The sequence below is a fragment of the Brienomyrus brachyistius genome, unplaced genomic scaffold (assembly GCF_023856365.1).
Source record: "Brienomyrus brachyistius isolate T26 unplaced genomic scaffold, BBRACH_0.4 scaffold37, whole genome shotgun sequence".
In the NCBI taxonomy this organism is placed as follows: Eukaryota; Metazoa; Chordata; class Actinopteri; order Osteoglossiformes; family Mormyridae; genus Brienomyrus; species Brienomyrus brachyistius.
Window position 1 is genome coordinate 293,901 of NW_026042312.1, and position 16,294 is coordinate 310,194.

At 41.0% G+C, this 16,294-nt stretch overlaps 1 protein-coding gene across 1 annotated transcript; it reads right to left on the bottom strand.

Moving 5' to 3' along the window:
- Positions 1 to 585: 585 nt before the first annotated feature.
- Positions 586 to 1,544, bottom strand: LOC125722252 (uncharacterized). Its single transcript, XM_048998465.1, has 2 exons — positions 1,168 to 1,544; positions 586 to 1,066 (listed from the first exon to the last, which is right to left on the bottom strand). Exons 1-2 carry the CDS (start codon positions 1,498 to 1,500, stop codon positions 746 to 748), a joined length of 654 nt encoding a protein of 217 aa, XP_048854422.1. The 5' UTR covers positions 1,501 to 1,544; the 3' UTR covers positions 586 to 745.
- Between the last annotated feature and the right edge of the window lie 14,750 nt (positions 1,545 to 16,294).

Here is a 16,294-nt window from a genome sequence, read left to right on the forward strand (position 1 = left end):
TTTATAAAAAAGGGGTGAAATAAGGATTTTTTGAGAGTAAATTTAAGAGGCAAATTTGAAAAAGTAAGGAGGAAATTCAGTAGTTTTACCCCTTAATTGGCCTTAATCATTGCACCTTTTCCCTTAATTTCACATACAGCAATAATTAAGGACAAAATTAACGTAATTTTAATTTAAAAAATTAAGGGGTTTGATTTCGTAGTGTAAGTACGTGTAAGTACGTAGTGTAAGATATAGTAAAACACTTAGCATTACGTTAAATGACCACTTTACCTGCTACTTACCAGTTTTGTCACTTACCGTTTTTCAGAAACACACCGGAGTTAAACTTACGCCGCGTTATTTACCGGCACTTCTAACACCATTTGCGGCCACTAACTCATAGGTGGCAGTAACACTGAAATGACTCTTTCTGCGTCAAAATAAGGTAATACTGTGATTTTGATACTTTATCATTTCCTTTAACTTAACCGTATCTTTTCCTCCGTCTCTGCTTATTGATATTTAAGAGAGTATCAGATATAAATTAACGATGCAAAATTATCAAACCACAGACACGACACTGAAGAGATGACAAAGACACAGTTTGAAAAGTAAGTATATGTTTTATTGTAAAGCTCTTATCTTATTTTAACTTAGCCTATCATATGATATTTTAACTTATTGTCTATCTTATTGTATTTTAACTTATCATATGTTAACTTAGCCTATCTCATCCTATCCTATCTGACATCTATAATAATACTTAAACAGTATCTCTATTATCCTTCCTACCCCGGCCATAACCCACAAGTCCGTCAGGAACAATGTCTCTGTCCTTCCTCCGTCCCTGGCCATAACCCATAAGTCCATGTATTCTTGTCTGGAGTTGCTGCTCCACCGATGGCTGACGCTGCCCCTGGCCTCTCTCTGCTCGCAGGGCGCAGGAGCCGTTGCTGTCTGTCCGATGGAGGAACTTCAGCTGGGGCCTCTTCCTGGTCGCTCCTGCTTCCTCCAGGGGGGCTGGCCTGTCCCTCGCGCTCCATGGACGACTCCTCTGGCCACGGAAACTTTCTTCGGTTCCAGTCTGGGACAGCCGGTTGTTAAAACAAGGAAAGATGATTGATATAACACATTTTAAGCTCGAATTAAAGTGTTCTAATAAGGTCTCTTAAGCCAGTGCTTTACCTTCGGTATGTAAGACACCCTCCATGTCGATCCGGGCTTGTCCGTGTCATCCTTCTTAATGATCTTCACCATGTCCACCCTCTCGCCGATGTTCTTCTCCAGTGCCTCATTTTTTGGGGAAAAAGTTCCCCCTTCCTTAGGTGTTATTTTAACTTTGATTTTAATTTTAATTTTAATCTTAACAACTTTAATTTCTTGCTTGTCCATTTTTTTAAATGCTGTGAGTTTTCCAAATGCAAACTGTCTCTCAGATGATCGTAAGAAGTTTGAGAAGATAAGTACATGTGATTCAAAAGTAACCAAGCTGTTGTCACGGACGCCTATTCGTACCATAACAGACGATGCGATCCTCTGCAGCTCGTCGGTGACTTTCGGCCGCGTTCGGCTCCGACTGACCGGTCGTAGGTCCGATTCGGCTGTAAGCAGGTTGCCAACTCTGACGCATCTGGCGCGAGACTCGGGCTTTCAGACTCAAACGCACACAGCAATAAATCTTATGGAGAATCTCTATTAATCCATTTAAAACCTAAAACTGGCTACATCAAAAGTGTTTGGGCAGTTTGCAAATCCTGAAGACTATTTACAAGGTAATAAAACCGTTTTATAAATGTGAATACGTGTGTAGACTTGTCTTGAATTGCACGGTAATTTCTTGTCATAGCGTGAATGCACATAAAATAAATACACATTTGCGCTGCTACAACAAGGAATTGCCACGCGTGTACGGGGAATGCGTACTTGCGTACCATGCAGTTATGTGATCCTGATCATATGTATAGTATATTGTACAATAAATGCTATAACATTTAAGTCGTATTGTTAGGTCTTTTTTAATCATAAATTTCTTAGTTCATTCCTGCCGACAGTTGGGGCAGAGACTGTCATATGCTCTGGGTCATACTCACAGCCAAACGCGGCGCAACAGTGAAAGATTTACAAATGTGACAAAAGGTCTTCTGTGTGTCAATTAATTCCTACATAGAGCTTTTATCCCGTTTACATGAAAAGCTGTAGTTATGTTGCCCCTGACAATTCCAAATTTCTATTTGCAGCAAACTGACAAACCGAATAAGCCCAGGACACTGGAAAATACTTGAAAAACATGGTAAAGTGGATTTCAGCATTTTCTATCGTTACATTTGTATTAGAATTGTAACAAATGTCTTCGTTAATACTATATTGTATTTCGCAGGATGTTCCTCATCAGATTGGTTCTGTGGACTGTGGTGTGTTCATGTTGATTGTTGTCACGTCACGAATCGGGGAAACAAAGGATTTATTGGGGAAACCAGCTAGGAACACGGGACAATAGAAGTAGCGACTTAAATAACATGATTGGGGAAACATATTTTGAAGCGGAGTTAAATACATAGGACTAATGAAAACAACTGGAAACAGCGAATGACATCGGGGTTCCACACGAGGTTAACGAGGGGGCGTGGCACACGGGAGGAGCGGACAAGCGGCGCATGACAATTGTAAGACAGACCACCTTGAATTGTTGGACTTGTAATACAGAGAATGTATTGAAGTTTTCCCCCCTCCCCTCCCTTTTATCAGTATGCACTCTGCATGGCCTTGGTGTGTCTTGAGTATTACAAAATGCACCATGAACTGTCTATATTATATGTCTGTATTATATTTTTATTTATGTCATAATATGTGAATTTGATCTGTTGTTTTTCAGTGAGTTGGAGGGATTTGACAAAAACATCCTTTTAGAAATGTGTGAGGAAGTAAGTTCTTTTCTTTTTGACAAGTAGTGTATCTGTCAGGTTTGCGATGCAACAGAGAAATTAAATATTTTATTTCACTCCTCAGGGTCAAGACTCTGGTCTCCAGCTCACCGCTCTCTGTTATATTTCCATAGCCATGTTGTCCGATAGTAACATTGAATTTTTCTATGCTATAGTTTTTTATGTTTAATCATTGCATGCTATATAAATTATTATAAATAATAGTTTATTTTCTTTGTGACGTGTCTGTGCTTAATAGTATTAAATAAGAGTTAAAACAACGGCAGTTTCCTCAGTATTGTATTTCATGAACTGATACTTCCCCAACAAAACCCATGTTTGCGTTCAAGCCTCTGTCATGGTTTGTGCATAATATTTGCAACAACCATTATGAAATTTTTGCAGAATATGTACTACAAGCCTCTCCAGTTGCAGCCACACCCATATCCAAATTCACATATAAGGTATATTTGTATATTTGTGTTTCCAAGGTACCAACATTCCTACAGAACCATGTTACATAATATATCCAAATATAGGGAATTTCAGTGTGAGCCCTGATGCATTATGCATACTGCTTTCAAATCTGTGATCAAAGCACTGACTGCAAAAAACATGGAGACCATAACGTCTCTAAAAGGTGAAAACTCTACATGTCAAGCGCCCCCTACTGGCTAGCTGCAGTACCAATATTAGCACCACGCATTCCCATGTGTTTCAGTGGTAAGAGGCGATTTTCCACATCACTTTCATGTCTTTCCAACCACATAATGACAAACCATTTCTTCTCAATGTATTATTAGTTATGTAATTAATGTAATCTAAAAATGAACGTCACTAATACTTTTATTACAATTAATTTGCATATTTTGAAAATCTATACTTTTCTTCAAGACAATAGTGCAGCTTCTATCCCAAGCACAATCCACATTATTACTTAAAAGCTTATTGACCCCCTGATTCTGGTATCAGTTACTTTTCAGTATTTTCAAGTAAACATTATCTGTGCTGTATTTGTATGATGAAACCAATCCTTGAGTCCAATATAAAATAACTGAAATAAACACACAGTGATTCAAACTTCTGCATTTTTTTATTTTGTTTTGTCTTTCAATAAAAGCTGAAAAGGCTAAAAAGTAAATGCTGGTGTTATCAAAAACTATGTCATATAACTATATTCCAGATTTATTACAGCCAAACACATCTCGGAGCTCCGAGGAACCTCCTTCTCCTTACATTTGGGGAAGATGGTGGCGCAGGAGGTAGTGCTATCGTTTAGCAACCAGAGAGTTGCAGGTTCGAGCCCTGGTTTCTCGTGACCCCATCAAAGTGTCCTTGAGCAAGACACTGAACCCTAAATTGCTCCCGGCATGCAGGTTGGCGCCTTGCATGGCAGCCTCCGCCCCCGGTGTGTGGATGGGTGAATGTGAGGCATGAATTGTAAAGTGCTTTCAGTTCTCATAAAAGTAGAAAAGCACATTTACCATGTGTGTTTTGGATTTGGATTGTATTGGTGTGTAGTTAATCGCTCATGTACATGCTCAATCGCAGTAACATTTTCACAGGAATTTGGGAGGTTGAAGTGCTAATTCCATGGGGGTGTATTCAGTGGGAAAGGTGTGTATGTAGGGCATGTCCCCCCCCCCCCCCCCCTTCGTGGTATTAGATATTCTGTTCCCCCCCCCCGTGTGTTAAGTACTGGGTTTGCTCTTGCGTGTTTAATAAAAGATTGTACTACACTGCTTGTCCTGGCATATTGCCTGTGGTTTGAGGGGAGGTTAATCTGTGTGTGTGACCGTGAGTGACGCGACATGTGTGCTACAGTATACATCCAGTATGTAACTGTATAAAGTAAAACTCACTGTGTAATATAAAATGTAAATGGATACTGTAATATGAAGCATTGCAGTAAGAGGACAATATTACAGTACAGGGCACATTGTTGGATTACATACCTGTTGGCTCTATGAAATGTTTGAATGGTTGAGGACAGGGTTGTTCTCCCATCATTCGGCCAACCAGCCTCAGCCATTGTAAGGCCATGATTGAGGACCTAAATATATATATATACAGTACTGTGCAAAAGTCTTAGGCAGGCAAAGAAGGCAGGCACCTCATACAGCTAGTCAGTCTCTCACTGACTTTTTAAACCAATATATTTAATTATTTAATTGAGCTGTTGGTGAAATTTAACAAAATCGTGGAATGGCTGAGGTGCCCCTGAGGAGAAGTTTGGGAACTGAAGTTGTGTTCATCTAGCCATCCAACTAGATATCAGTAACTTTTTAGAAAACAGAAGAAATTATTACTAGTTTTTATTGTGTTACTCTTAATTTGCACACATTCTAATGTTAAATTGTATTTTTTTGTTCTAAGCCAAAGTACACTTGCTACCCAGATAAACAGCTTTAAACATTTCCTTGGACTGCCTAAGACTTTTGCACAGTACTGTACTGTATATGGTAATGCTAAATTGATAACTCCTATCAGTGTTGTGTTTATGGGAAATATGCAAAATTTGCTGATGCAGTCTTCTCAGTTGCCCCTTTATCCGCCTTACTTACTGTTGCTATGCCTGCTATGTGATCACTCTGCGTGCCTTAATTATATTATGGGGTTTTATTATTAATTTATTCATAATCATTGTTATTTTTTTCAACCTCTGTGTGGCCATAATATTTTGGGTTTTATAGTTACAGTCATGTGGATTAATCTATTTTCTCTGTGTTTTACCATGAAGAACAAGGTGTGACAGGGGATGATTTTGTGGACATTGGGGAGCAAGATGTTTACCTTTTGTTCCCCAAAAACTTCAGACTGGGGAAATCCCTAATTTCCATTTTAAAACTAAAGGCAAGTACACTGTCTGTTTGTTAGCAAGCTCTGTGTTTTTTGTGGTTTCACAGACATACTGCTGTCAAGTCATGCTTACTGAATATATCATATTTAGTTTCATGATCTTTCCCTCAATCAGTCTGGAGTGGAAGCAGAAGACTTCCTAAAAAATAAGCAGGGAAATCAGCGGCAACACCTGAACAAAAGAGATTCAGTGTAAGTATCACACAGTCCTGGAAATAGAAACTAAAGTGGACAGAGCTGTTAGAACACAGACAGTGCAGGTGGAAGTAGAATCAGCAGAATAAGTGGTTATGACATCAGAAATACTGCTACCATTCATTCTGCTCATTCTATGTCCACCTGCACTCCTCTCTATTCTAACGTTTTTGGTGCAAAACTGATATCTTTCTTTTCTCTACACGTCTCCACCAGGCTGCTGTAAGATCATCCCTGGGTGCATCAAAAATGTGGACCACTGCCTGCAAGGGAGCGGAAATTGACTGGAACCCTGTCATAAGCAAAAGCTGTATATTTCTAATCAAATAGTTTAATTTTTCTATTTTACCTTTTTACCACATAAAGAACAATTAGGGCTTAAAATTTCAATTCACAAGGTAAAACACCAAATAAAGTGTTTTAACAGAATATTTCATGTAATTTCAAGGTCACAGCAGAGTTGCCCTGCAGCCTCGTCGGCAAAGAGCAGGAAATTCTGAAAAAAGCCTTAAAAATGCTCCGAAACAGGAGGGAGGACCTCCGAAGGTCAGGAAAGGTAATACATACTGTACATAGGGAACCTGCAAGAAAGTTAAAATTATTCAAGGGCCTTGCAATCAAATTAAATCATGAATGTAATGTCCGGAATACAGACCTAGTCAGCCAAGGCTGAATAATGTTCCTGTTCTTGTTCTGCTTCACTTTCCTGGCTTCTCATGTCGTGGCAAAACTTAATTTCTACTGATTCCATTGTCTAGAAGAGAGAAGGACTTCAGCTTCACTCCAACGGTATGTAGCTTTTTCTGTATTTATACCTTATCATTGTGTAATATATATAGTAATACGTTTCATAATTTAGCTTCTAAAATATTGTGCAATCACCAGCCCAATTGATATTTTTGCCATCTTAATCCTCCCAGGATCAGTACAGTATATGTGCAAACATATTTTATGTCTTTACAGACATGTAAGACTGCTGAAAAAAGGTTGGAGAACAGTGGCCCTTGGAGGTAAAATGTGTTTTTACATTTTCCCAGTGCTGCTGCATGATTCACTGTACTGCAGTGTCAGGTTTCCCATTGCTCAGCACACATAATTTGGCTAAAGAACTTGATGATGTTACGATTATCAGTGTGTTGGCCAGTGAAACTGACAATGTGCTGAATTTTGGGAAATTTTGAAATGTATTATAAACACAGTATATTAATCTGCACAATGTAGCAAAACAGTCTGAAACGTAACTGAGATACAGAGGTTATACACTGATCAGCCATAACATGTGAAGCGAATAACATTGATTATTTGGTTACAGTGGCATCTGGCTGTGGGGGGGTTATATTAGGCAGCAGGTGGATGCTTTGTCCTTGAAGCTGATGTGTTGGAAGCAGAAACAATGTGCAAGTGTAAGGATGGGAGTGACTTTGATATGGGCCATTTGGTGATGGCTAGAGAGCTGGATCATAACCCCCAGCTCTTGTGAGATGGTCCTGCAGTGGTCAGCAGGTTCATGGTGGGGCCCAGGCTCACCTTTGCCGCCAAAATAGCCATGACTCATCAGGGCGTGGATTCCTCTAGACCTCTGAAGGTTTGCTGTACTATCTGCCATGTAATGAGCCTCCGTCACCCGTTCACATATTTCCCTACAGTTTTGGAGATGCTGTGACCGAATCATCAAGCCATCACAACTTGGCCCTTGTCACTCAAATCTTTAGGCTTGTCCACTTTTCTGCATCCCAGTATATCCTACACATTGTTTATTTGCTGCCTAATAGGTCCCACCTACTAGCAGGTGCCACTATTACCAGGTAATCAATATTATTCACCTGTTAGTGGGCGCAGTGTTTGACAAATACAGTTTAAAATATCAGTCATTTAACCTAACTCTGAAATATTAAATGTGGACTGGAAATAATGGAAGCTATTGCTTGTGTGGAGTGAACTGAACTTAATTTTGAACAATGTTTCAAATTGCTACATACCTGAAATGTTTGTGGTTTCTTGTAGAAAGAACAGAAGCACTTGAGGTTTGCCTCCAGGACATCACACCTCCTATTAAGCACCGTTACAAAGTAATTTCCTTGAAATATCATCAAAATATTTTTTTTCTGGACAGCTCTAAGACTGGGTTTCCGTGGGACATTATTAGGATTAGAAGTAATTAAACCAATTTGGTCTTACATAGCATTAAAAATGGTTTAATTGACAAACAACGCCTTAAATGGCTTTAAAAAGCATGACGTTTTATTGTCATGTACATTAAACATTTAATATACACACAGGACCAGTTGGCTAAATTCTCCAACCTGTGATTGGCTGGTTTGTGATGCTTGTGGATATCACTGTGCTCTCAGAATGGAGCAGTGTTGTGCAAGTTCACACTTTTCATGATCTAGTTCAAAGTTCAGTTCATACATGCTCAAAGTGAACTGTTCACATTCATAGCTCACAATTTAAATTTTTGAACTAGTTCAAAGTTCAGTTCATTTTATTTTTAGGTGCAATATATAGTCTAAATCAAAATTTATTTTGTTTTAACATACATCTATAACCTACCTACATTCTTGCATATATGGACATGTATAGACAAAGGACACAAAATATGATTCTTATTTATGGTTTATTTAGCTCTTGCCCCAATACTAGACAAGGGAAGGAAAAGAAAAGTACTGTAAACACATATCGGCATCATATCCATCTCAAATGAAAACTAGACAGAACAGAATATTTATTATTCAGCAAAATATCTCTTTAGTTTTATTAAAAAAAAAAAAAAAAAACTCTCACGCTTCTTGAAGGTGTGTGGCACCATCTCACTGAACTATTAAAAATAAAAACTTTCACATACAGAAGCCATTGTTGTAGTAAGTAATGAACACTCCACAGACCATGCCTACGGCTTCAGTCCAAACTGTTTTTTGTTCACGTTTAACAGCAGTTGCTTTTCAAAGTTGGCATCTCCCAATCGGTTTCTCCTGGGCCTAAATATCTGGCCACCAGTATTGAAGAGTCTCTCCACTGGAGCACTTGATGGGATTGCTGTGTTATATTTGATGAAGAGCTTCTTCAGTTTGGGCAGCACCATGTATTCAGTAAACTCGTCAGTGGTTGGGGCGTCCAGATAGATGTCCACCTCAGACTTATTGACAGCTGATGGGCTTTGCTTGAACTTAAAAAAGGATGAAGCACTCTTTTTCCCCTCAAGGTCATCAGGGGGTTAAAATAAAGGTTTGGATGAGGGGGCGGCATGCCGTCAGACCTGGTGTAGCTGTAGGCTTTGAACTCTCATCCAACAGACCATCCAAATAATTTTTCAATTGCACAATGGTAGGAGCCAGGTAGCCGAGGAATGTGTTTTTTTCCCCCTGAAGGATGTTCAGAGCACATGCCAAGGGACCCATCACACTCACAAACTTGTTGATGAAGTCTATTTCCTCTGGAGTGAATCGACGAAGCCCAAACTCGTCACAGATGGTGTGCAGAAGGAGTCTGTCATACTCAGGAGTGGCATCCAATGGCACTGTTAGATTGCTGGTCTGGGGAGTCAAGGTGGCTATGTGAGCCAGGCGCTGCATTGAGAGGAACATAGAATTCCAACGTGTGTCTTTCGGAGTGACAAAGCCAATCTTTAGCTTTTACTCAACAAAATCTGAGGCTTTCGCACTCCTTTTCACCCTATTCCACAGAGCAGATGCCTTGGAAAATACAGGCCTCGCTAATTTGTTGTACAGCCTATCCGTTACATTCTTTGCATCTGTGGCAACAAGATTTAAAGTATGGGCCATGCACCTTCTATGAGGTGGGAGGCAAGGATCCTCTAACTCTGACAGAGGTGCAGGCTCAAGACCATCGTCCTCATCATCGGAGCTCTCAGCAGTAGATCCTGTGTCACTGCCTTCAGTCACCTCATCAGCTGCTCTAATAACAACACTGTCTCCAAAACAGCTGAATGCTTTGACGAAATTGGAAGCATTGTCAGTCACTGTGCACACAATTTTGTTTTGAATTTTAAATTCCTTGTACACATCTGTCAGCACTTTAGCCAGGACATCATATGTGTGTGACCCTCTGACACGACGACATGCAAGGGCTGCTGATCTCCTGAGTGACACATCATTTTTATCAAGCCAATGAATTGTGATGCCCATGAATCCTTTGTTGACAGCTGACCAGCAGTCAGCTGTTGTGCATACAAAGTCAAGCTCAGCAAGTTCAGCTTTTAAATTACTGATAACCTCAATGAATTCCTTATTCAGTAGTCCCTGCACCTGTCTTCTTGAGGGCACATGTCTGCCTGGTTGCAAACCAGTTACTAGTTTTATGAAGGAGGGTTTTTCAACCTTACTCAGTGGCTGTAGTAACAATGTAGTCTATTATTAATCTGTCTACCTGTTGCTGGGAGATTATACCCCTGAAGGCAGCAGGCAGTGTGACTTGAGTCGTTTGGGGACTTTGGCTGGGGGTTTTGCCCTTCCCTCTATGACCTTGAAGGGCTTGCATATATGCTTTCACGCTGGACGAATGCTTCAACTCAACATGTCTTTTCAAATTGGAAAATGAGGTCATTGATGTTCTAACTTGTTTTTTCAGCGCAGGTGGACAAAGCTTGCACAGAAAGGTTAGGTTTTTACCGTCAGAGTCTCTGTGAGACAGTGTGTAAAATGCCCGTAAATTGTCAAAGTTACAGCCAGCATCATCCGTGTTTTCTGTGCCAGCTCCACTGGTGGTTGAGCTTTCCTCCTCTGCGCTTGCCATGGTTACTGCTGCAGCAGTTTGCTTCGCGCTCATGCGTTGCCAAGGCTGTGCCCTTTGAGAAGTGTGTGTGTGCATTATGGAAAACGTAGTGTGAAGCTAAAGACATTAGATTCGACTGTCCTTGGCTTTACACTACATTACCCAAGATGCACTGCACACAAGAGCTGAGCGAGAGTCAGCCTGAGCATTTTATTTTTCGAGCAGAGGAGCCCTTCGCTAGTGCTTGAGTGACAACGCAACATGCTGTTTAAATGTGTGAGCTGACCTTGTCACTCGACTCATCAGGTGAAAATAAATCCCGATGTTTAATTGCATTCTAACAGTGAACGACGTCTACGCCGTTCATCACACATAAAATTCACGTTCAAGTTCTTGATTTACTAATAAGTTGCGTTCAGTTCAAAGTTCACTGAAATATGAACGTGTTCAATGAACGCGTTCTTTTGAACTCGTTCATGCACAACACTGGCTGGTTGTCACTTGATACCTTTTCAGAACCTGCCTGTGTTTCCACCAGTTTAGAAAATGAACATAGGTGACAGTGAGAGTAAAGGTTCAAAAATAATTGTCACGTTCAAAGCCGGACGGAACGGTGAACGGGCAGGAAGCAGGCGGAAGTCGGGGTAAACCAGGGATTTAATAAATAAACAGGGAGCAGGAGACATGAAACGCCAACTAACATCAATGACAGACAAAGGACTCAGGTAAGACACGGACTGAAATACACAGGACTGATTGAAAATAATCGGACACAGCTGGGTACAATCGGGAAAGAACACGTGGGTAATCAGGGGGCGTGGCACACACGAGGAGCGGACGGGCCGGGCATCACACATATGTATTCCGTTTTGTTGGATTTATTCTTTTCTGTTCCAGAATAAGTTTTATAAGCTGCCAACTGTCCTTTTAACAGTCGCACTATTAAAGATGCCAATAACTGAACTTTGCAATCTGCCTCATGATCTCTTCGCCACTCAAGTGCCATAATATTTTATTTATCAGACCTGTGGCATGGTTTTCATTTACAATGCAAAGTTACTCCGATAATAAGCTGGCTAGTTGTTTTACTGCTGGCACCGGAAATATTAGACAAAACTATATTGGTGATTGACTGAATTATCCAGGTATGCGGATGGTTTGGACACGATGGCCCCTCCCACTTGCACTGATGTTATGAGAACTATTTTTTTTTTGTGGTGGCTTATAGCCTTGTGCCTTTGACCGAATCACAGCCATGATATATCAAAGTATCTTCTCATATGTCATTGCTTAATTATACTGCACTCATAAACCATTCTAAACACAGCTATAAATATTTATAAAAAAGCATAACACATTATATCCACAATTATAATGCTTTATGAATGCTTTATGACACACTCAACTATAAGGCACTATAGATACCTTCATAATGCAATACAAAGCATCCTTAATGCTTATACCGATCATTATAATGCATTATGAAGGTATTTATAGTGCACTAAAGATGAGAGCTTCATATGTCATTCATTATGCATAATAAGCATGCCTATAATGTGTTATGCCTTTTGATAAATATTTAAAGCCATGATTATAATGCATACTCCGGTTTCCCCCCACAGTCCAAAAACATGCTGAGGCTAATTGGAGTTTCTAGATTGCCCATAGGTGTGCATGTGTGAGTGAATGGTGTGTGAGTGTGCCCTGCGATGGGCTGGCCCCCCATCCTGGGTTGTTCCCTGCCTCGTGCCCATTGATTCCGGGATAGGCTCCGGACCCCCCGCGACCCAATAGGATAAGCGGTTTGGAAAATGGATGGATGGATGGATTATAATGCATAACAATGGATTATTATTTGTTGTGATTTTTTTTTAAATTACTAACAACATGGCCTTAAGTGTTCCAGAGATTTTATAGTGTTACGTAATCTGAGCAAATGGAAGCATGTAGATGTTGAACAAAGAGGCTCAGTGAGGATTATAATTCTAATTGATGATCAGTGTTGACACACCACAGCACACAGTGTACAACACCGAAATGTGTCCTCCGCATTTAACCCATATGTGACATCGTGACATAGCAAGGGGCAGCTAATTCAGTGCCCAGAGAGCAGTGCTTTGCTTAGGGTCCCTCAGCGGTGCCTTGCTGGTCGGGGATTCAAGCCAACGATCTCTCAATTACTAGTGCGCATCCCTAACCATTAAGCCACCACTGCCCACTGCCAATAACGGACCCTTGAGGAACTCCACATGTAATTTCTGTTCATTCAGATTCATAATTACCCTTCTGACAGAAAGTAGTGCCTGACTTGTAAAAATAATTCAAACCCATTAAATAAGGCGGCTGCTCCACCTCCTTCCCTAAGTGCTCTAGTCTCACTGATAAAGGGCAGGTAGGAGTAGCTGGTTTGATCAGGGCTGCTGCATAGTTTTCATTTGACCCCATTTCAGTTTAAAGCGTAAAAATCAAGGTTTATCTTGATATTAAAATCAGTCATTAATAAAGATTTTCCAACCAAAGGCTTGATATTCAGTAAAGATCAGTTTAATGTATAAAACACATTGTCTGACCCAGTGTGTAGGTGACACACAACTGGAGTCAGATGAGAGAGAGAGTAGCTGTGGGCTTTGATGCACTTTGTTCCCCCTGAAGTCCTTCCTTCACGTTTGCTCTTTTTGTGCATTCGCTGACTGTACTTTTTTCAGATTCTTTAATATTGTCCTAAGACGGCACCTGCAGTCTTACCCAAACTGGCTGTGACACTGAACATCTCCTAAGTCTGTGCTTTAGGGCCATGACTTCACACGACACGACTACACTTGCGTGCGTAGTTTACATCTATCTGGAGGATTGAAGGTCATGTCCACCGGGGGGCAGTGCGAGAAAACCATCTTGGTTGGTTCCTTCGTTTCCAGTCTCACTTGTTAGTATGAGGTTCTGGCATTAAATGTTGTACAAGGACGAAGGAGTCAAGACGGCACTCTGAAGAACACACTTTGATTAGAGCTGCAAGCCAACTTGTTTTGTTTACCGTGTACTGTGAACTATATGCAGATTTACTACTGTCTGGATTTATCATCCAGTGACGGCAATAACTATACATAGTCATGATGACAGGCTCTGAAAAAAGAAAAAATGATGGAAGAGATTAAACAAGAGATTTTCCAACCAAATGTGTTGGACCTTTCAAATCAGTCACAAACTGATTTTTGGCTTATTTCTAATGAATTAGGAAATATTTAAACAAACATTATAGCTTCACCATTTTCTGACCACTGAGCCATTGACATCCATATATCCATATTGTCATCGTCTATCTATCTATCCATCCATTTTCCAAACCACTTGGGTCGCGGGGGGTCCGGAGCCAATCCCGGAAGCAATGGGCACGAGGCAGGGAACAACCCAGGACGGGGGGCCAGCCCATCGCAGGGCACACTCACACACCAGTCACTCACAAATGCACACCTATGGGCAATTTAGCAACTCTAATTAGCCTCAGCGTGTCTTTGGACTGTGGGGGCAAACCGGAGTACCCGGAGGAAACCCCACGACGACATGGGGAGAACATGCAATCTTTGTCATCGTCTACTGGATATAAAATATCTTCAAACTGGATATTAAACAGTTCAATCTTGAGAAATAAAGTAGCTATTTTAAATATAGAATAATTAACTGACTTACACTGGAACAGACCCAATACAGAAAAAAGTATTGCAATAATAACATCATGTAGCAAAATTTGTCAGAAGGTTTAGTAGTGACTTGGCTCGAATCGGAAGAGATGAAGAAAAGAAAATTATAAATGAGATTTACTGCTTTAACCTGCAAACCAGTCAACCGTCTTACTGATACAGAAAAAATTGTAGGAGGTGCCTTACAGAATAAATTGTATGATTATATATAAACATAAGGCAGAAGGAGCCTTTGTTAGATTGTGGCAAAAATGGCTTGAACAAGGTGAGCAGAACTCAGCCTATTTCTTTAGGCTGGAAAGTCAGCAAGTCAGGAACAACTGCATTATGCGGGCGAGGATTTATGGAAATGCTGCAGATGACATCAAGAAAATAGCCAAATTCTGCACTGAGTTCTTTAATAATTTGTATGTCAGGAGTCTTGATCCAAAATTTTTGATTTCTTCTCAAACATCACGGGAATAACTGATGTGGATCGTGAACTTTGTGACGTCCCAGTTGGTTTAACTGAGATGTGTGCAGCAATAAATTGCTTAAAAAATAATAAATCGCTGGGAACAGACAGTCTAATCCAGAGTCTTTTTTCATCATTGCTGGAGATTTCAATCAGGCAAATCTGAAGCCAGTTTTCCCCAAATTCTTCCAATATATGAACATCCCAGCTAGAGGGAGAATCTGTCTGGACAATGTTTACACAAACGTTTGTGAGGCCTACAACATACTTGCCTGAGTGCTGAGAGAATGCACTGACCACATGGCTGGTGTCCTCACAGAATGCACCTCTTTAAGCCAGTGGTCTGTCCCAGCATGCTTCAAATTAACCGCCATCATCCCAGTGCTGTAGAAGCCATCAGTGACAGGCCTGAATGACTACTGCCCAGTAGCACTCATGTCAATCATCATGAAGTGCTTGGAAAGGCTGGTCATGGCAGTAATACATAAAGACTAATCTTCCCACCTCTCTAGACCCTCTCTGATCTGCATACCGGTCCAACAGGTCTACTGAGGACACCATAGCCTCTGCCCGTCACCTTTCCCTGACACATCTGGGTAAGAGAGTCACAGATGTCAGGATGTTATTCATAGACTTCAGCTCTACCTTCAACATGTCCCTCAAAAACTGAGGGGGTTAAGCTTGAACACCACTCTCTGCAGCTGGATCTTGGATTTCCTGACAGAGACGCCCCAGTCAGTATGTATGGGCTGCAACACGTCCAACACCATCATCATCAAGTTTGTGGATGATACAACTGTGGTGGGACTGATAAACAGAGAAGATAAATCAGCATACAGAGAAGAGGTGGAAAGTCTGTCCACAAGGTGCAGAGACTACAATCTATCTGTCAACGCTGACAAGGCAAAAGAGATGATTGTGGACTTCAGAAGGACACGTCCTGCCCACACCCCACTCAGCATCAACGGTACTGCTGTGGAGATTGTAAGGAGAACCAAGTTCCTCGGTGTGGACATAACTGAGGAATTTACATGGACAAATAACACCAGCTCCTTATTCAAGAAAGCCCAGCAAAGACTAAACTTCCTGAGGTGGCTGAAATAAGCAAACCTTCCCCTCCCATCCTCACCATGTTCTATAGAGGCACCATCGGCAGTGTTCTGACTAACTGCATCACCATCTGGTATGGCAGCTGCAACAAATCTGACCTCAAATTCCTGCAGAGAGCAGTGAAAACAGCAGAGAACATTATGGGATGCCTCTCCCTTCCCTACAAGCCGCTTTTTGCAAACGCAGTGTCCGCAAGGCCTGCAGCATTGTGCAGGACCCATCACATCCCTCACATGGTCATTCCACACTCCAGCCACCTGAGAGAAGATACTGCAGCATCAGAGCCGGGTCTGCCAGGCTGCGTGGCAGTTTTTACCCCCAGGCTGTCAGGCTCCTCAACACCATGC